Source organism: Quercus lobata, chromosome 11 (assembly GCF_001633185.2).
Source record: "Quercus lobata isolate SW786 chromosome 11, ValleyOak3.0 Primary Assembly, whole genome shotgun sequence".
Taxonomy (NCBI): Eukaryota; Viridiplantae; Streptophyta; class Magnoliopsida; order Fagales; family Fagaceae; genus Quercus; species Quercus lobata.
In genome coordinates this window covers 4,720,754-4,741,328 of record NC_044914.1, presented here as the reverse complement: position 1 = coordinate 4,741,328, position 20,575 = coordinate 4,720,754, and the positions used below count along the sequence as shown (strand labels likewise).

The 20,575-nt window shown below is 34.3% G+C and overlaps 2 protein-coding genes across 2 annotated transcripts; both read right to left on the bottom strand.

Moving 5' to 3' along the window:
• Positions 1-8,604: 8,604 nt before the first annotated feature.
• Positions 8,605-9,722, bottom strand: LOC115966308 (cadmium/zinc-transporting ATPase HMA2-like). Its single transcript, XM_031085562.1, has one exon. The coding sequence runs from the start codon at positions 9,457-9,459 to the stop codon at positions 8,605-8,607; it is 855 nt and encodes a 284-aa protein (XP_030941422.1). The 5' UTR covers positions 9,460-9,722.
• A 663-nt stretch (positions 9,723-10,385) lies between these two features.
• LOC115967556 (cadmium/zinc-transporting ATPase HMA2-like) lies at positions 10,386-18,799 on the bottom strand. Its single transcript, XM_031086678.1, has 8 exons — positions 18,608-18,799; positions 16,895-17,152; positions 16,422-16,519; positions 12,054-12,309; positions 11,810-11,947; positions 11,163-11,490; positions 10,749-10,951; positions 10,386-10,655 (listed from the first exon to the last, which is right to left on the bottom strand). Exons 1-8 carry the CDS (start codon positions 18,783-18,785, stop codon positions 10,447-10,449), a joined length of 1,668 nt encoding a protein of 555 aa, XP_030942538.1. The 5' UTR covers positions 18,786-18,799; the 3' UTR covers positions 10,386-10,446.
• Between the last annotated feature and the right edge of the window lie 1,776 nt (positions 18,800-20,575).

The window sequence follows — 20,575 nt, the reverse complement described above, 5'->3', positions numbered from 1 at the left end:
TATCAAGGGAAAGCTGCCCTTACTGCCATTCAATACTCTGCACCTGACAGAGCCGTATTCTTCAGCTTTTACAACCACCCCCAACGACTTTGGGTATGGGCTGATGGGACAAGTATCAATCTTGAAAAGGTTGACCCTATACGTGGACGAAGGACAGTGAACGCAGGCGAGTATAAAAGGAAAAATGAGTAATCTAGAACAGGGGCTGGAAAAAGTGGCCAAAAACCAGAGCCTCCCAGCCCACCTCCAAGAGAAAGACTCCGGGGGTGAAGAAAACCGAAACATGTATGAACTCCACGAAAAACCGACCACCTGGTGACCAAGGCCTAGCCTTTCAAACCCACGCTCTACAAATCATATTGTCTGGGCCTTTTTACGTGCGAACCCAATACTGTTTAGGTTCGTTACAAAATCGTGGCCTTACAATTGGCGCCGTCTGTGGGAAAGGCTTGTGTGTTGGCATAGGCGGTAAGTTGAGAGAGTTCCTTTATCATTTTTAACAACCGGTTATAGAGTTTTAGTGTAAAGTTCCGCTAGGAGCTATGCTTCTTGACTAGGGGCTACGCTTGGTAGCGTTAATCGCCTGGATAATTCTAAGGGCTCGGCCGAGGAGCTAACTCCCCTAAAGCCAAGGTCCCACGCAATGAGAAAACTGGGTTTTGGATAGAACCAAGGCATTGCATGGTCCTCGGACTCAAGCCTATGGGGAAACCAACTACTTGGATGAGAAAACTGGGTTTTGGACAGAATCAAGGCATTGCATGGTCCTCGGACTCAAGCCTATGGGGAAACCAACTACTTGGATGAGAAAACTGGGTTTTGGACAGAACCAAGGCATTGCATGGTCCTCGGACTCAGGCCTATGGGGAAACCAACTACTTGGATGAGAAAATTGGGTTTTGGACAGAATCAAGGCATTGCATGGTCCTCGGACTCAAGCCTATGGGGAAACCAACTACTTGGATGAGAAAACTGGGTTTTGGACAGAATCAAGGCATTGCATGGTCCTCGGACTCTAGCCTAGGGGGAAACCAACTACTTAGATGAGAAAACTAGGTTTTGGACAGAACCAAGGCATTGCATGGTCCTCGGACTCAAGCCTATGGGGAAACCAACTACTTGGATGAGAAAACTGGGTTTTGGACAAAACCAAGGCATTGCATGGTCCTCGGACTCAAGCCTATGGGGAAACCAACTACTTGGATGAGAAAACTGGGTTTTGGACAGAACCAAGGCATTGCATGGTCCTCGGACTCAAGCCTATGGGGAAACCAACTACTTGGATGAGAAAACTGGGTTTTGGACAGAACCAAGGCATTGCATGATCCTCGGACTCAAGCCTATGGTTAAACCAATTACTTGGATGAGAAAACTGAGTTTTGGACAAAACCAAGGCATTGCATGGTCCTCGGACTCAAGCCTATGGGGAAACCAACTACTTGGATGAGAAAAAGATTGAGCTTTGTAAGGTTGGCTACTTAATAATAATTCTAAGATTACTCAATCTTCGGCTCAAATACTGTAAAAGGTTAATGCCAATAGGAGTGTTAAGAAGATGGAGAAACACCCCACTATCCAGTAGCATAGGGGGGCAGTTCATTTTGCGGGTGATATGTCCTCGGATGGTTACTTCCTACACTACATCGGGCATTGAGCTATCATCTCGGCTAGTTTTGGGGTAAGTATCGTTTTTCACAGGTCGGCATTGTTGTGCCAAATAACTTTATTAAGGTTATGGTGATATCTTTTTTAGCAAGCATTTTGGCCCTAAGTGTCATTGATTTAAATGCTATATTATTGTGCCGAACAACACTTGCAAATTCATAATAGCGCCCTTCTCTTTGATAAGAGACTAGGACCCCCAAGTATTGTACTCTAAGGTCGGCGGTATTGTGCTAGGCCGACTCAATAAACTCATCATAATGTCCTTTCTTTTCCTGTCTAATGGGAGTTTCAGCCCTAAGTATCATTTGTTCGATTCAGTATTATTATTAAGCCGGATTGTTTTTATAAACACAGAGCAAGATCTTTTTATTAACTGGGGCTTTGGTCTTAGACGTCGGCCACAGTTTAAGAATAAAAAGAATTCACAAGATTGTATGTCTATGCATTGCGCTATCATCTCGAAAATATAGAGAAAGAACATGTGAAGTAAAGTGATAACAATTTTTATTAATATAAAAATGTATTACAACGTACAAAGAGGAGTTTAAACAAGCCTATACAAAAAGTAGATTTCCAAAACAATAATAAAAAAAAAGCAATACATTAAGTAAACAGTCAGATCTCTTTTTAAACTCGTCTCCGAAATCCTTCTAAACTCTGCCTCAGTAGCGCCTATATTGAGAGAAGGACCTTCTTCGGAAGAAGATGGAGGAGATGAATGAAAAGAAGGAGGAGAAGAAGAGGGAAGAGATGAAAAGAAAGAAAAAGGAGCAAAAGAGGGAGAAGGAAAAGCACCAGGATGGATCTGGTGGTGGAAAGAAGAAGAAAGAGAGGCAAAAGGAGGCACCAGTGAACGAAGAGAGGAAGAAGCAGGGGCACTTGGCCCCTGCCTCAGTCCTGACTCCTAACACACTGGTGCCATGTTAGGTATGCTCATGAGAGAGCGGTTGGTACTGATGATGAGTGTCTTCGACTCAGTCACGCCGAAAGTTTGGCGTGACGAGTCCCTGCTTCGGATTTTGGCTGAAAGGAAGGTGAGATAGATTTTGAGTCTTCGCCATCCCTGCCCTGACCAAGCCATTACGAGCTTTATTGGAATGTGGTGTTTACCGGGGGGGGGGGGGTATGATTCCTTCATTACTCGTTGTTATGGTGAACGTATTATGATTTAGTGTATAATTAGTGGGTAAAGTAAACGCTAAGGGAGGCTAAGGATTTCAGATTTCAGAAGGGTAAAAAGGGTCTCTGCACGAGAGCGATAGCCTCCTACTTGCCTTCTTATAGGAAGGGCAAAACGGAAGGTATTAAATTCGTCCAGGTTTCCAGAAGAACCTGTAAAAAAAGATGTATCCGTTCCACTTCCCCATCTCATCAAACAAACCGTCGAATTTAAACGGTCTCGTAAATAGAAGTCATTAAAAGCGCGTCTTGGATAACCAAACGGCGAAAACGCGTCAGGAGTAAGATCAAAAGGATGTCTCGTAGACCGGTACATCTCTTGGGCAGATGGAGAACCGCCGGCATTAGTGAAAGGTTGAATTAGATGAGCCATAATAAAGGCTCGGTATTACCAAAACCCCCCTTTCCAACCAAGAGGTTGGACAGCAGGATTTTGAGGGGCTATTGTGGGGCCCAAATAATTTATGGACCAGGCCTACTTACTCGTGGGGAGTCCCAAAAGCCCAAGCCGAGGAGAGCTATGGCCCAAGATCAACAATATAAAGTACAAGATGGCCTTGGGGTACTGCCGAGGACAGTTCAGTCCTCGGCAGACCCAAAGTCCCACCGGTAAGAGGGGCAAAAACGGTATAGAACTAAACTTGAAAGAAAATCTAAAATATCAAGGGAAAGTTACCCTTACTGCCATTCAATACTCTGCACCTGACAGAGCCGTATTCTTCAGCTTTTACAACCACCCCCAACGACTTTGGGTATGGACTGATGGGACAAGTCTCAATCTTGGAAAGGTTGACCCTATACGTGGACGAAGGACAGTGAACGTAGGCGAGTATAAAAGGAAAAAGGAGTAATCTAGAACAGGGGCTGGGAAAAGTGGCCAAAAACCAGAGCCTCCCAGCCCACCTCCAGGAGAAAAACTCCGGGGGTGAAGAAAACCGAAACATGTATGAACTCCACGAAAAACCCACCACCTGGTGACCAAGGCCTAGCCTTTCAAACCCACGCTCTACAAATCATATTATCTGGGTCTTTTTACGTGCGAACCCAATACTGTTTAGGTTCGTTACAAAATCGTGGCCTTACATGAATGTATTGTATTTTCCACTTGAAATCTAAAAGGTGGAAAAAATCACTTAAAAAACCAACCTGACCCATAGTTAAGCAGGTCACGTACAACTCATCCTTTTTCTTTCCCCTATACTTTGGGCTAGGTTGGGTATTTTTTTGGGTTTGGGTTAGGTTATTGGGCTTGAGTCCAATTTTGTCAAGTCTAGTTAATTGTAACGTAATTTTAAAACTATAGGTTGATCGTGTTTTTGATAATTTGAGGATTAAGTGTAATCAAAATCAAAATTTAGGGTAGAAAAATGTATTTTACCTTAATAAATTTCCATCTTTTCTTAAGAATTTGGAGACATGATAGTGACAAATTTTTATTTATCTATCTTCTAATAAGTGATGAAGCCATGGAAGATTAATGTGTTATTACTTTGCAAGTACCTATCCAAGAATTATTTTATGGTGTCCATGTGTGAAGTCCAGTTGAAGTGAAGGTCATGAAATTTTGATGGTCTAACTATGAATCTTTAGGGTTTAAACGGTTTTTAATTCAAGTTTTTATTTCTATAGTTATGATCAATTTTATACTTAGGGGCAAATCTGTAATTTCAACAAGTCTTGCAAATTAAGGATATTTTTTTTAAAGGTAATTTAGTTGAGTCTAGGATCTTCTAGGTATTCTAAGTATCTTAGGCTTATTATCCTTGGGTCCAAGTTAAGTATTTATTAAGTTTTATTTTACTAGTCAAACTAGTAGTCCCAATACTAGAAAGAATCCTATTACTACTAGTACAAGAAAGAGTTTATATGTGTGTGTGTGTGTATAAACTCTTCTCTTTCTTTTCTTCTTTTCTTTCTAATGTTTCCATTCATACAGCCCTTGAACAGTCCAAATTTCTCTCTAATTCTTCTTCTTTCCTAACCCTTAAACCACCACAAATACACATAAGCAAATTTCCTAAATTATCTTACATCAGTAAAATAATATGATGTGAACTTACTAAAAACTACATCGTTTCATTTAATCTAGGTGATGAATCTCAAATTGGCAAATGATACCTCGATCCCGAAGTCTTTGGAGTATCTTTTTGATAGGTGCTCTATCTGTATGGGATTTTGCTGCTGATAAATCCAGTCCAGTGTCCTTCTCCTTCCCTTGCCGTCTTTCAACTCACGAGAGTATACAATGGCAACTTCCTAACAATCATGTGCTTTTTCAATATATATATATATATATATATATATGTATGTATGTATGTATGTAATTAATAAAGATAAAATAAAGATTGTTTTCTAAACTACTACATGTTCACTTATCTCCCCAGCCTCTTAGGAGACTTACGAAATATAACATTAAAAAAAAGTTAAAATATTAGAGAGAATGCAGAAAATCCTTATATTAAAAGATGTTATATCATAAGATTGATTTCTTAATTCTTTTAGTGCCTAGAAATTAATAGAAAAAATGTTGTCTTTCTATATTATATTATATATATATATATATAGTATTTATCACATAAGATTATATTATAAAATATAAATATTATTGTTGAAAGTAATTAAAAAAAATGGAAATAAAATAATGCCAGTGGGGCCCAAATAATTTATGGGCCAGGCCCACTTACTCGTGGGGAGTCCCAAAAGCCCAAGCCGAGGAGGGCTATGTCCCAAGATCAACAATATAAAGCACAAGATGGCCTTGGGGTACTGCCGAGGACAGTTCAGTCCTCGGCAGACCCAAAGTCCCACCGGTAAGAGGGGCAAAAACGGTATAGAACTAAACTTGAAAGAAAATCTAAAATATCAAGGGAAAGCTGCCCTTACTGCCATTCAATACTCTGCACCTGACAGAGCCGTATTTTTCAGCTTTTACAACCACCCCCAACGACTTTGGGTATAGGTTGATGGGACAAGTATCAATCTTGGAAAGGTTGACCCTATACGTGGACGAAGGACAGTGAACGCAGGCGAGTATAAAAGGAAAAAGGAGTAATCTAGAACAGGGGCTGGGAAAAGTGGCCAAAAACCAGAGCCTCCCAGCCCACCTCCAGGAGAAAAACTCCGGGGGTGAAGAAAACCGAAACATGTATGAACTCCATGAAAAACCCACCACCTGGTGACCAAGGCCTAGCCTTTCAAACCCACGCTCTACAAATCATATTGTCTGGGCCTTTTTACGTGCGAACCCAATACTGTTTAGGTTCATTACAAAATCGTGGCCTTACAATGCCAAAATAACTAACTTTTTATGTATGAAAGTGTATACCTCTCTTTTATGTTTATATAAGCTATACGTTATAAACATAACATAAAAGAATCATATAAACATTAAAAATGTATAAACATATTATGAGTAAAATATATTCCAAAATATGTATATAAATAATATTATAATTTTATGAGAAAAAAATGTGTTATTTGGGTAGGGACACGTTAGGATATTAATTCCTATCTTGTGTGTACAATTTAATGGCGTGAGGTTATCTATGGCGCTTCTAGATAGATTCATATGAAACACAAAAATACCCATTTGATAATAACCATTAACCTCATATTAACTATTGATACTCAATAGTAACAGATTAGATCAAACACAAATCAACTCTAGTAATTTTGTAATAATCCATAATCAAAGAAAAAAGGAAAAGAAACCCCCCCCCCCCCCCCCCCCCAAAAAAGAAAAAAAAAAGAACAAGAACGTAAAAATAAGAGAAACGTATGTGGGAGTACCTCTGAGTGATTAGGTCCCTACAATTATGAAGCTTTTCAAAAACTTTGAAAGCCGCACAAAACTACTCAATCACGCGCACAAAAAAAGAAAAAAGAAAAGGAGAGTGAGAAAATAATGAGATAAAGAATGGTATAATCCGATGAAGAACAAAAAGAAATCATGAAGGAGAGTTCGGTGAAGACCAATCACTTACCTTACAAGTGGTTCCCTCAATCAAGGTTTTCAATTGTGCCTTTGTGAGGAAGCGGAGGCGTTACCAAACAAGATTTTTGCCTTAGGATACATAAAATTGTTTTTGAAAACAGAAAATTGAGGAAAAAAGGGTTACCAAACATAGCCTAAGTATCTTAGTCTTATTTTCTTTGGGTCCAAGTTAAGTATTTATTAAGTTTTATTTTACTAATCAAACTAGTAGTCCTAATACTAGTAGGAATCCTATTACTACTAGTACAAGAAAGAGTTTACATATACATATATATATATATATATATATATATAATCTTCTCTTTCTTTTCTTCTTTTCTTTCTAAGGTTACCATTCATACAGTTCTTGAACAGTCCAAATTTCTCTCTAATTCTTTTTCTTTTCTAATCTTAAAACCACCACAAATATACGTAAGCAAATTTCCTAATTGTCTTACATCAATAAGATAATATGATGTGAACTTACTAAAAACTATTTCATTTAATCTAGGTGATGAATCTCAGATCGGCTAATGATACCTCGATCTTGAAGTCTTTGGAGTATCTTTTTGATAGGTGCTCTATTTGTATGGGAATTAGCTGTTAATAAATCTCGACCAACGTCCTCCTCTTTCCCCTGTTATCTTCTGACTCACGAGAGTATACAATGGCAACTTCCTAACACTCATGTGCTTTTTCAATATATATATATATATATATATATATAAAATAAAGATTGTTTTCTAAACAACCGCATACTCACTTATCTCCCCAGCCTCTTAGGATACTTAGGAAATAATAACATTAAAAAAAAGTTAAAATATTAGAGGGAATGCAGAAAATCCTTATATTAAAAGATGTTATATCGTAAGATTGATTTCTTAATTCTTTTAGTGCCTAGAAATTTATAGAAAAAAAATGTTGTCTTTCTATATTTTTTATATATAGTATTTATCACATAAGATTATGTTAAAAAATATAAATATTATTGTTGAAAGTAATTAAAAAAGCATGGAAATAAAATAATGCCAAAATTACTAACTTTTTATGTATGAAAATGTATACCTTTCTTTTATGTTTATATAAGCTATACGTTATAAACATAACATAAAAGAATCATATAAACATTAAAAATGTATAAACATATTATAAGCAAAATATATTCCAAAAAGATGTATTAAATAATATTCTAATTTTATGAGTAAAAAATGTGTTGTATTCTAATTCAAATGTTTAACTTTATTAATTATGTTCTTCCTCAAAAAAAAAAAAAAAAAAAACTTTATTAATTATGTTATGTTAACATATGCCCTTGAGATAATATATTTTTAAAACCTTTTCTAGAAGCTCATTTGAGTGATATTCTACTTTGACACATTTGCACAACTTTCTTAGACCAATGGGGAGAATGGTTAATTTTATTCAGGTGCGGGACCCACATGTCATTGAGACATAAGTTTTATGAGAGCGTCTCATATGAGAATTTTCCGTTATTCCCTCATTACTCTTCTTTTAATTTTATTCTTTTAAAGTTATTTTCTACCCTAATTTAATAAGCTCAAGAGCATCTCTCCAAGGCAAACACAAAATTTTCTTTATTTTAGAGAGTTTAACCATAAAATAGTGCTCCGACAGCCTTTCTAAAATTCAATTTTTTTTAATGAACAGTTACTCTCTTCTATGTGCAACGGTTCATTAGCAAAAGAATAAAATAGAAAAAAAAATAGCACAACCAATTAAAATAGCACAACTATTATTTCAACGGATACAAGAAACTGAAGTAGCATCTACTCAATCACAATTTCTGACAACCTATTAGTTGTGTATTGCTCAGGCTTACCACAACATTGCTCCGCAAATTGCTTGCAACACCCTCTTATCTCTCTATTGTCTGAAATCTTAGAAGCATTATTTATTATAGATTCCAGAAGGCCAGCAGTGCTACAGCCACAGGCATTATTGATGGTTGCACCTTGTGCTGGACCACATTTTTTGCTTTGAGATTGAGCTTCACATTTTTGTAGACAACAAACGCTGCTACTACTACTACTACTACTTTGTGGTATGTTAGCAAACTTCTTGTCCTTGCAACTAGCTTCTGTACAGTTAGAACAACCTTTACCACTTGGGGATTCCACTTCATGAATGAGTTTCTCACAGCATCCATCATTGCATTTTATTGCCTCATAGTCCCCATAATCTCCATTATAACCACCTTGCCCATCAACAGGATTTATGCTTTTGCCTTTCCCAAATAAAGAAGGCATGGAGAAAGTGCCACATCTTGATCTGGAATGCCCTCCTTGAAGTTTTGGTGTCTCTTGCAACAGTAACATGCTGTTGAAAATTACGACCAAGCATGTCCCGACATCTGTGAGAACTGATGCCCAAATAAGCGGATAACCTGCGAAGGCCAATGCTAAGATGGCACCCTTAGTTGTGATGGATACAATGACATTCTCAATGAGTTTCCTTAATGTCCTTCTCGCAAGTTTGATGGCTAACGGTATCTTCTGAATGTTATTTGACATGAGAATCACGTGCCCTGTCTCCATTGCAAGTGCTGATCCTGAAATTCCCATTGAGATGCCAACATCAGCTGCGGCTAATGCAAGAGCATCATTAATGCCATCCCCAATCATCACTATTGGTCCTTCTTTCTTATATTCCTCAATTATTCGTGCCTTGTCTTCAGGTAGAAGCTCTGCGTGGACAGCATCTAAAGCATGGCCTAGCTGCAAAGAAAATTTTACACATCTTAAAATAGTGTGTTCAATTTATTTGTGGACTCATGCTGCAAAGAACATGGCATGAATGGAAATAATAATGAAGTGACAAACATGGCTATGCTGAAGATTGTTGAGGGCTAAATAATTAAGCAATTAGGTGGAATTGGAAACTTTTGGTTAACAGTTAAACCACATTTATATGGCTGCAGTGCAAACCCATCAAGATCACATTTATGCCAAAAACATATGCAGAAGAAAAATATGGGGGCAAATACACAAGATCTCACGTGGTTTCCCCGTAAAACATGAAATTGCTTTGAAGTTTTGAGTATAACACTTAACTCTTTGTAGTATTGTTTTATACCAAGACTGTTAATTGTGTAACACTTAACCACTAGAATCTTTTTAGTGTAGCTCAAAACTCCTGTGTAATATTTTATTTATTTATTTGATAAATGTAATAAATTTGAACCTATGATGTTTTTTCCATGATGATTTTTCTTTATTGTTAAGCCAAGAGTAATTGGTGTTTGGTATAAGCAAGATTCAAACTCAAGTCCTTTACTTAACGACAAAAGACTTTACTAGTTTAGTTGATTGTAACCTACAAAAGGCGCCCATGTGATATTGCTTTATGTGAAAATGTAGCTCTAAATATGAACATTTGTCATCACATGACCAATGCACTGTTGATTTTCACAGATAGTTAACAACTTACACATAAAACGACACTGTATGGATTAAGTGTTACATTCAAAACTTTTAGTACGTTCCATATTTTTTGAAGAGAAACACATGTTGGGGGGGGGGGGGAGCTTTGTGTATTTCTTCCAAAAAAATATAATACCCAGTTATGGTTAGGTTGGGATGATTGGTTCACATGACTACCAACTTGAGCTGCTATATTTGTACCTGATCTTGTGCAAGCATGGCTGCTGCATGATTATCACCTGTAAGCATGACACATTTGATCCCCAATGATTTAAGCTCTTCAACTGCCTCCATGGCCCCTGATCGACAAGTATCAGAGAGGCTGAATGTTCCAACTAGAGTTGCTCCACAGTATATATATCCATTTGTTTTTCCTTCCATGTTTTGAAATTCTATTTCTAGTAACAAGCAACATATAAAACAAAGGCAAAATCATCAGTAACACCTGTGAGTTACTAGAAATTAGTTTTTGAACCAAGAAAGAAATTCACCTGCTGCACACCCAGCTCTCGAACGAATTCTCCGGTTTCCAATACAGATATCTTTCCCACCAATCTTCCCAAAAACCCCTTCCCCAGGGAAATTTTGAAAGTCTTCCACATTTTCAGGCTTTGGTTCAATTAAATGTTGGCGTCCGTACTCAACAAGTGCAGCTGCCATTGGATGACTTGATTTACTCTCAATGCTTGAAACCCTTCACAATTTCCATAAGTGTTTTTAGTTTTTAAAGTCACAAAATAGAAACTTTTTGAATTTCAAGAATCAATTTCCTTGTGTCTTTTGAATATTCCTTCATATATACTCACTCTATGTACGGTACAGTTGCAACTAATTATTTAGATACTATAGATTCATATATCTAATGTAAGAAGTGGTATCATCAAAGAATAAAGTTTCAAGTTTACCAGTAGAGTAAGGCGTTCAGGCTAACATCATCACTGATTACTTGAAAATTAGTCACCACAAATTCTCCTTTTGTTATGGTTCCAGTTTTGTCGAAAGCGACAGTCTTAACCTTTGCAAGAATCTCAAGATAATCTCCACCTTTGACTAGAAGTCCAGTTGTTGCAGCCTTTGAAAGTGCACAGAAATTTACAACAGGTGTAGAGAGGATAAGTGCACATGGACATGTGCTTACAAGCACTACTATTGCCAAATGAAACCAGTAATCTTCGTTAGGAAGTCTCAGTGCAGCCGGAATCACAGCAAAAGCAGCTGCTATTAACATAACCGCTGCAGAATTGAACACAGGAAAATGTGGATAAAAAATTAAAATGATAGTACATAGACTCTAACACAAGCATATATGTTTGTCTACTTGAAAAACCTCCAAATTACAAACGGAAACAAATTGAAGATCTTTTAGCACAAGCATTCGAGGCTGTGTAGCTTTGTACTACTATGACATCAACAAGCAGGTAACACCTAATTTCATATGACTATTCTGTTTAATTACTTGTGAAATCAACGAAGTAATGTTTTAAAATGAACATTTTGTCTTTCAAATAGAAAGAATAATAGCACTTTGCTTAGTGAGAGACAGGGGACTGACCAGGAATATAGTACTTTGCACAATTGTCAATGAATCTTTGAGCTCTGGACTTCTTGTTGTGCGACTCCTCTACTAGCTTTGCCATTCTTGAGACAAAAGAGTCTTTTGCTAAAGCTGTAGTTTTTACACTAATATAACCTGATAGGGAAAGAAGGAAAGAAGAGGAAACTTGAGAACTGTAAGAAAAATATTTTAATTTCACCATTAACTGAAATTATAACAAAGAAAAGGTAGGATAATCAACCATTTAGGTTAATAGTGCCTGCCCAAACAGTTGAGTCCAGTTCTTTGGTGACAGGAAATGATTCTCCAGTCAGCATTTTTTCATCAACTTCACATTTCCCTTCAACAACAATACCATCAATTGGAATAACATCGCCGGCTTTGACTGCAAGGACTGTGTTCATCTCAACAGCATTGACATCAACATGTTCTCCAGTTTCAGCTATTATGGCCTTTTGAGGAGCCATGCTCGTTAAAGATGACATCGTAGCCATAGCCTTTGGAGTGAAACATTGCAAATAAAGGACAGAAACTTGTCAAATCAACGCTGAAATTATTACCATGATAAATAACCACTGGTCTCTAAAAAATTGAAGCATTTCGAAAAAAGTGAACTTCATCATTTAATCATTATTCTAACGGCCAGGATCAAATCTCTAGTCCTCTTAAGAAGTCATTGTGGAATCAAACAGTAGCTATCTACTGATAAACTATAACACTGAGCCTCCCTAGAAGTCTGAAAGTGACAAAACATGCCTTGTTTCAAACTTCCAGCCATCAGTTTAATTTTTGTTTAAAGCTTAAAAATGCTTGTTTGTTTGATTATAGTGATTATGTTTCTTCTTTGTTTAGACAATTCCTTGCTTTTCACTAAATACTACTAATACAGTAACAAAGGTTTAAATCTAATACTACTAAATACTACTAATACTACTAATCTAGGTTTAATTTATTTTGCTTTTCAATAAATTCTTTGAGCTGTTGCTTTGCTTCAAAGTTTTTGGATAAATTGTTCCCTAATAAATGGATGAAAAAATAAATGTTGAATTGTTCTGTTAGAGATATAATATGGACAGCCAAAATCACTAAATACTACTAATACATCTAGGTACACATAAGCGAAGCTGTAAATTCAATTCCCAATAAGAAGTATGTTGCACTCGAACTCTTTTCTCCCTAGACTTCCAAGCACTTTGTGTATGGGGAGATGTCAATTCAGCTACAAGGCATTTGACATATAGCTTTAACCTTTAAGTGAGTTATATCAAAGGCAATAAGGGCTTAAGGGGATCTTATTTCCTCTTATCATGGGTTTTATTTATTTATTTTAGTTTATTTATATTTTTTATTATAATTATATAGATTTTTTGACTGGATTAAACGCTGTTTTGGTATGTAATCCAACCCATTATTTCAAGATGTTAGTCTTATTTAATTCAAAGTGTTTTGAATTTTATCTCAGATAAAAAAAAAAAAAGTGTTTTAATAGGAGTTGTGAGATTTTAATTTTACGGCTAGGTCCTAAGCTTGATTTGGTGTTTTTTTGTTTTTGTTTTTGTTTTGTTTTGTTTCGCTTTTTTTTTTTTTTTTTTTTTTTTGGGGGGGGGGGGGGTGGTGGGGCGTTGAATTCTGGTTGCAAATTCCTTAACTTGATCATGCCCGTAATTGATGATTTAAATTCTCAATTTATTGAGAGTATTATTTTTGGAGGATTGATTAAAAAATTAGAAATTTAGAAATAGGTTTTTATGAATAAATTGAGGTTTTTGTGTTCTAGTCTTCTAGATATTAAACCATGAAATTAAGGATTTTAATTAAACTTTAAAACTACCAACTAGGTTAGATTATGGTTAAGTTAGGGAAATATAACAAAATTGTGTCTTTAGGTATTATATATTTATTATGTAAATTTCGGGACTTTCCAGTTTAGTGATGGTATAATCAAATGATTCAAATTGACTGGACTATTATGTAATTAGAACATTAAACTAGAGGTTTTTATTTATTTTTTAATTATTTTTTTATAACTTTAATTCATTGTAATTTTAATAGAGTTGAGAGTTATCAAACGATTGAAATCGCTAAGTTTAAGCCTTAGGCCAAATTTGGGACTTTTGATGATTTGAGCGCTTTGATGTGAAATTCCAATTATAGCCATGAATGTTTAATTTGGTGAGGTGATGAAATGGTTATGATTAATTAATATTAAATTTGTAATTAAAAGGACATTTTCTTTTAATTTTTTTTTTTTTTTGGGTATGTTTTTCTAACCTTTATTTTTCAAAATTACAACTTTCATAGGAATTGAAGTTCCTAATGGCTTGGGACATGTTAAAATATGGCTAGCTAAATTCCTATTAGGTTTATTTAAGAATATTTGTATTGATAAAGATAAAATAAGTTAAAGGTATTATAAGTTTTACTATATAAAACTTAGAAACCAATATAACAATAAATGTAATTGGTAGATTTCTGCGATCTCATTAATGAATATATTTGAATTATTATTTTGTGATTGATGACATATCAATTAGTAAGTTTAATGTTCTTCTCAAAATTTTTTTTTTGTAAGTTTAATATAGTAAAATTTGTAATACTAATAGTACTACACATAAAATAATAAACTAGGGCAAATGCATTGGTTTGGTGAGTGTAAACTCAACATTTCAAATTTGGAAATCAAACATTTGATATAATATCACAAATGTAAATTTGTGTTGATGACTGAGTGGGTACAATTCACTATAATTATATTACATTATAAGAAAATAACTCCCTGATACAATCTCATTGAAAAAATCTTTTATTAAAATACAATCTTTATTTGAACATTCAGCGTCCTTTCATTTGATTGAAAAATGCATTAAAAGATCTTTAGAAATAGAATTACAATGAATCTCTAGCTGGGATCTTGTTAGAAACTCTTTGTTATTCATGTTCTTTGTGTGTTCTTTGAATATTCTTAGTATGTTCTTTGTTTTTGAAGATTTGTAATGGAAGTTTTTCAGGGGTTTAGAGGGTTAAATCCATAGAACTTCACTAATTTAGAGTGGGCCTCTTGAGCTTATTTCATTGAACTTTGAGATTGAGGAGGATGATTCAAATGATTCCTCTTCAAATGTTCTTCAAATTCAAAAGTTGAAGTTCATGTAATTTTAAGAGGCTTTAGAGCTTGATTTCGGTAGAGTTTTGAGACTTCTAAATATACCTCCAACAAGGCTGTTGACAGTCTTTATTTATATGAGTCTTAAAAAGGTTTAATGACATAGGATTAACTCTAATTGGTGACGCGTGTTATAATTTAAATGGAGGGACTTCATGTCTTATTTTTTAAGGGACACATAACATCAACTGATTAGACTACTTGTGTCATTTTAAATTAAATATAAACACATGTCGTCGTGTGATTAGCTCTTGAACATTCTTTATTCAGTGACACTAGGCAAATTTCCGATGGTCTCCAAATAATGATAGTGGGACATACTAAGTAGCATGTGGCACTTTATGAAGTGGCTAGTCATGAACGGCTGAAAATTTCACTCTCTACAGTGAGTTTTCGGAAAGATTTGCTGGTTGAATTGAGATTTGGCTAAGGGTATAGAAGTGGGTTTTTTTTTTTTTTTTTTTTTGTGGAACTTTTTGATGTGTTTTTGGATTTCAATGGGCTTGAGGACGGCTTAGTTGGTAACTAAGTCATTTTGATGGTTTAATAGAAATCTTATAGATAGAAGTTAACAAAAGGCCCACATCGAATATATTAAAAAAAATATTTGAGGCAAAAATTGAAGAAAAAAAAAAACTTCAGGGATTAAAATGTAAATACAAATTTTTTTAAAGATGTAATTAGTAATTTAGCCTTTTTTTTTTTTTAATTAATCAAAAATACTTATAAACTTGTCCCAAAGCGGCCTAAGATTGAAATCATGTAATAATCTTCCTTTTTTTTTGTCATGCAATAGTGGTATAATTTATCATGTACTATTGGCTTATCTTACTTTTACAATATAGGTAAAGAACCATAATTATGTTATCCAAAAGCATCACTTATATGGTGGACTAGATGTTATATGTAATATTTTTCTTTTTATTTTTTATTTTTTTTATTTTTATTTTTATAAATAAAATGTGATATTGGTGGAAACTAAATAAAAACATCCATTTCATTCAACAACCTTGTTTGAGCTAATCAAATATTGAGAGATACACATATGAAGAAATGTGTTACTATATAGCTCATTATAGTTTCCAAAAAATGCCTATAATGATTATTATGATAAAAGAACTATTAGTTTTTTTTTTTTTCATATAATAAACTTTTTTTTTTTTCGCGTTTACGTTTTACAGAGAAACAAACATTTTATAATGTTTAATTTTGTTTTGTTTCTTTTTGTCAAGGGTGCCCTGACACTCCAAGTGAATTGGTTGAAGAGTTTAATTTAATTTAATTAATTTATTTATAGCGTTATTTTGTATGTTACAATGTGTTTTCTTTTTGTAAATTACAAATTTTTTAGTCATGCATGTGACGAAACAAAGATTAGTGATACGCCAATTAGTTAGAAATTCAATAATTAAATTGTGTGTGAGATAGAAATAGCTAGTGTCAAACCTTGTAACTTGCTCTTGTTTCAAGCCATTGAGCAATGGAGAACAGAAAGACAACGGTACCAGCTTCCCAATAATCTTGTAAAGCAAGTGTCCCTATTACTGCAAAACATCATATACAATCATGTAAGAGAGGATGATACACATTAAAACTCTCTTAAACTAAGGCTGCAAATCACATAAGTCATTAGGTATCTTTTCCACCTAGAAGTCAACATACTTTTGGCCATTCTAAAGCGTTTTGGTTGAGGTTGATCTATGAATACTAGTCATCCTCATTTCTTTGCTAGAAGGGTAACCTTTATAATACCATGAAAACTAATGAATGTCAAGGATGTGCTGGAGAATTGGCTTATTGGTCAAGGTTCCTATGTAAAATTCACTTCCATTTTTTTGGAAACCATTGCTTAATTAAATCTTACTCATAAAATTAATAGACTATTTTTGGAGAAAAAAAAAGGGAGGGGGAACTGTTACCTGCCATCAGAACAAGAATGTTGATATTAAGAGTAAGATTTCGGATGGATGCTATGCTTCTCAATATGAGTGTAGGAAGGCCAACAATAACCGCAACAAGAGCCAACCATTCCAATGGATGATAAACGTACTTCAAAAAGGAAAGTGCAAGAAATAAGCCACTGAACATTGTACTTGGGGCTGGCCATTTGTTCTGGAAGTTGCTTTGTTCCTGTGGTCTAACAGTAGCTTCCAGCCTTACCTTATTGAGTGCCTCAACTAATACAAATCAAACTAACAGGATCATTATGTGTAATAGATAATAATGTGTACAACTTCTTAATAGTTTGCTACATGCATAAACTATTTTACAACATTTTTATAAATTATTGATGTGTCTAACTTCTTATTGGTTTTATCTAGACCTACCATTAACATCACTTTTTCATTTATCAATAACCATTCACTACATCACATCAGCAGTTTGTAAAATTTTTTTATAAAAAAGTTGTATCTCTAGCATTACTCATATCTTCTTAGGATTGAATATTTGTAAGTAATTCCACAAGTTTTTCAGCAACAAGGACCATATGGACATCTGGAAGGGGATTGTGAATCGTGGGACATATAGAAATGTGGTTTTGAAGATGAGAATGATGATATGGAAGAAGAATTCCTCTCTCATGGTATCGTAGTATTAGGTACACACATGTGAGTGAAGTTCCACATTGAATAATAATGAAAAGAATGAGTAATTACAATGTTGAGCCAATTTTTAGAATAAAGTTGTATGATGCCATATGGTAGTAAGTTATTTTACATGACTTGTTCACGTTACAAATATTTGAAGAAAGACTTTCAAGCTTATTTTGCCCAAGTTCTTATTGGCATATTAAGACTAATGAGCTATTTCTTGAGTACTTAAGATTGACAAAATTAGGGGAAGAGTGACTCCAATCCATTGAGGAAAATATTGAAGCCAAACTTGAGGATGAGTTTTCTCGAAAACAAGATAGAACCAAGATTTAGGAGGTTTTATCAAATGAGTCAAACTTATACTGTACCGGTCGGTACTATAAAACGTTTTGTGACTAACACGTGACTTTTAATAAAGTTGGATGATAATGATATTGTTATAATTAAGATTTCTTCTAACCATATAAAGACGATTATCAATTGCCTATAAATGTTTCTAGGCAACATTTTCTTATCTTTTAAAATTTTTTTTAATGAATTTTTAGATTTGAATATTACTTGAGCTCTTTGAGCCAAATTGATTAGTGATGTATCTAATTTCAATTCTACTATCTTTGTCTTTACTTTATTATTGTTTGTTGCTAGAATTACTTCTTATAACCTGTTATCTTTTCCATCGCTTTAATTAAACCTTCCTTAAACATTAAACTTATGTTTTCTCAAAGCATCAATGACGTTACTACTACTTGTCAAAAATTAAAAACAAAACAAAAACATGAATTATCATGTGTAATGGCTAGACAATATTTTATTTGATTCTATTATGGTTTAATGTGAAAAAATAAACTAAAATAGTAAATGGAGTTATTGTTTAATACGATGTGTGTGTTACCAACGGGATTAAAACTAAAAAGTTGACTAATTTATCAAACAACGATCAAAACCATATGCAGTGTAATTATCTGACAAAATTAATACTACCCACAAAAACAGTCATTGAAATAACTTTAACATGGGGGAAAAATTTCATGGACGTACCAATGGTAACATCAGAGATGACATGAGTGTGGTGGACAACAACTGTTTTTGTGGGTAGGATTACAGAAATTTCTTGGACTCCATTGAGCTGCTTCAGAATCCTCTCAACCAATGCTACCTCTGATGCACAGCACAAACCCAACACCTCAAAGTAGCTTTTCTTTAATTCTTCAGCCATATTTTATGTGTCTGCTATATTTCCAAAGAAGAAGAAAACAAATATATTTAGACTTGCAAGCAAAACGAATCAAATAACAAAAGAGTTGTTAAGCTCAAACCTGCGGAGAAGGAAAGTAAAGAAGAAAGAAAATTGAGTGAAGAAGCTCAAACCTGCGTAGATTTGTTGAAGAAAATGAATGCCTCGATGGTCGATCAGTTAAGATTGACTTTTGTACTTAGTATTCTATTTATTATTACGTAGTACTATTAGATAACGCCCTCCCCGGTCCCATACTAAAACTTCAACCAATCACAAAGGATCTTCCTGAGGAAGGTCCAATTGTATTTAGACCGATTGAGTTCCCGTTATCACCAAGCCCGATGATTAGGAGAAGCCCAACACATTCGGGTCCGAAAGTACTAATAGAAAAAGGCCTTTTAAATCAAAAGAAACCCAAGATGATTTTTTTTTTTTTTTTTGGGTAAATTATAACTTACCGACCGAAATTATAAGTTGTTTATCTGTAGTTTGAAATCTTATGATGCAAGTGTTTCATTAAGTTATTTTTTTATTTTATTTGATCTTGTATTTTTATTTTTATTTTTTGTGTTTTTGGAGTAAAAAGTCATAAAAGTGGAGTAAAATTACATATTTAGCCATGTTTTTAATAGAAATTAGTTATGAAACTATAACAGAGTTAATTTTAGGTTGGTAAAGTATCAAATTTCAAACCATAGGTAGATAATTTAAATTTCGGTCAAACTACAGTTGGTTAAGTTGTAATTTTTTTTCTTTAAAAAACCTACAAAATGGGAAATGGCCCAAAAGAGTCCTTGGTGGAATGCCAATTCCTTATAAGAAGGAACAGTAGTAAAAAAACAAAGAAGAGAGGTCAAGAATCACTTTTGAGCCTTCTGTAGAAAGAATGGAGAGGCAGAATAGTAGGTATTAATAGAAGATACGAGAAAGAAAGAAGCATACCTCCTCATCATCTTCAATTACAATTTGTGACACACAATCTCAACCTTACACTTTGACTGAGATATTCAAAGTTTATTTGAAATAAGTAGACTAATGAATAGTTCCATATACAATTATAAATGGCTATTAATACCTACTATAGTCTATATATATTATAAAACCGAAACCTTTCACCATTTGTTGATCTACTTCACAATTTTTCACATTATCACCCATATTATTTATTTATTTACTAATATGTGTACTTAGGGGCTCTTCTATTTTTTTTGGGTAAAGATTAATAATTTACATCTACTTAAAAAAAAAATAAATAAAAAAGCTAAATTTTAGGAAATAAAAAGATGAGCGTAAAAAAAAAAAATCCTAAATTTTAGGAATTCTCTTTTTGAATTTAAAATAAAATTTGTTATTTTGGTAAGTTGTAATTTTTCTTTTCTTTAGAAAATTCACGAAATGGGAAATGGCCCAAAAGAGTCCATTGTGGAAGGCCCAACCCTTGTAAGAAGGAACAATCGTAAAAAAGAAAGAAGAGAGGTCAAGAATCACTTTTGAGCCTTTTGTAGAAAGAATGGAGAGGCAGAACAGCAGGCATTAACATAAGATATGAGAAAGAAAGAAGCATACCTCCCAATCATCTTCAATTACAATCTGCTGACACGCAATCTCTACCCGACACTTAGATATTCAAAGGTTATTTGAAATAAGTAGACTAATGAATAGTTCCATATACAATTATATATGGCTATTAATACCTACTATAGTGTGTATATATATATACACACTATAAAACTGAAACCTTTGACTATTTGTTGATCTGCTTCACAATT

Bases quoted from the DNA above. Each gene is read 5' to 3' on its own strand.
- LOC115966308 (XM_031085562.1), bottom strand. From the start codon at position 9,459: ATGATTGGGGATGGCATTAATGATGCTCTTGCATTAGCCGCAGCTGAT.
- LOC115967556 (XM_031086678.1), bottom strand. From the start codon at position 18,785: ATGGCTGAAGAATTAAAGAAAAGCTACTTTGAGGTGTTGGGTTTGTGC. The intron at 17,153-18,607 runs GTACGTCCATGA...GATTTGTATTAG, and splicing joins CATCTCTGATGTTACCATTG to TTGAGGCACTCAATAAGGTA. The intron at 11,948-12,053 runs GTTGATTATCCT...TTTCCCTATCAG, and splicing joins AGGCACTATTAACCTAAATG to GTTATATTAGTGTAAAAACT.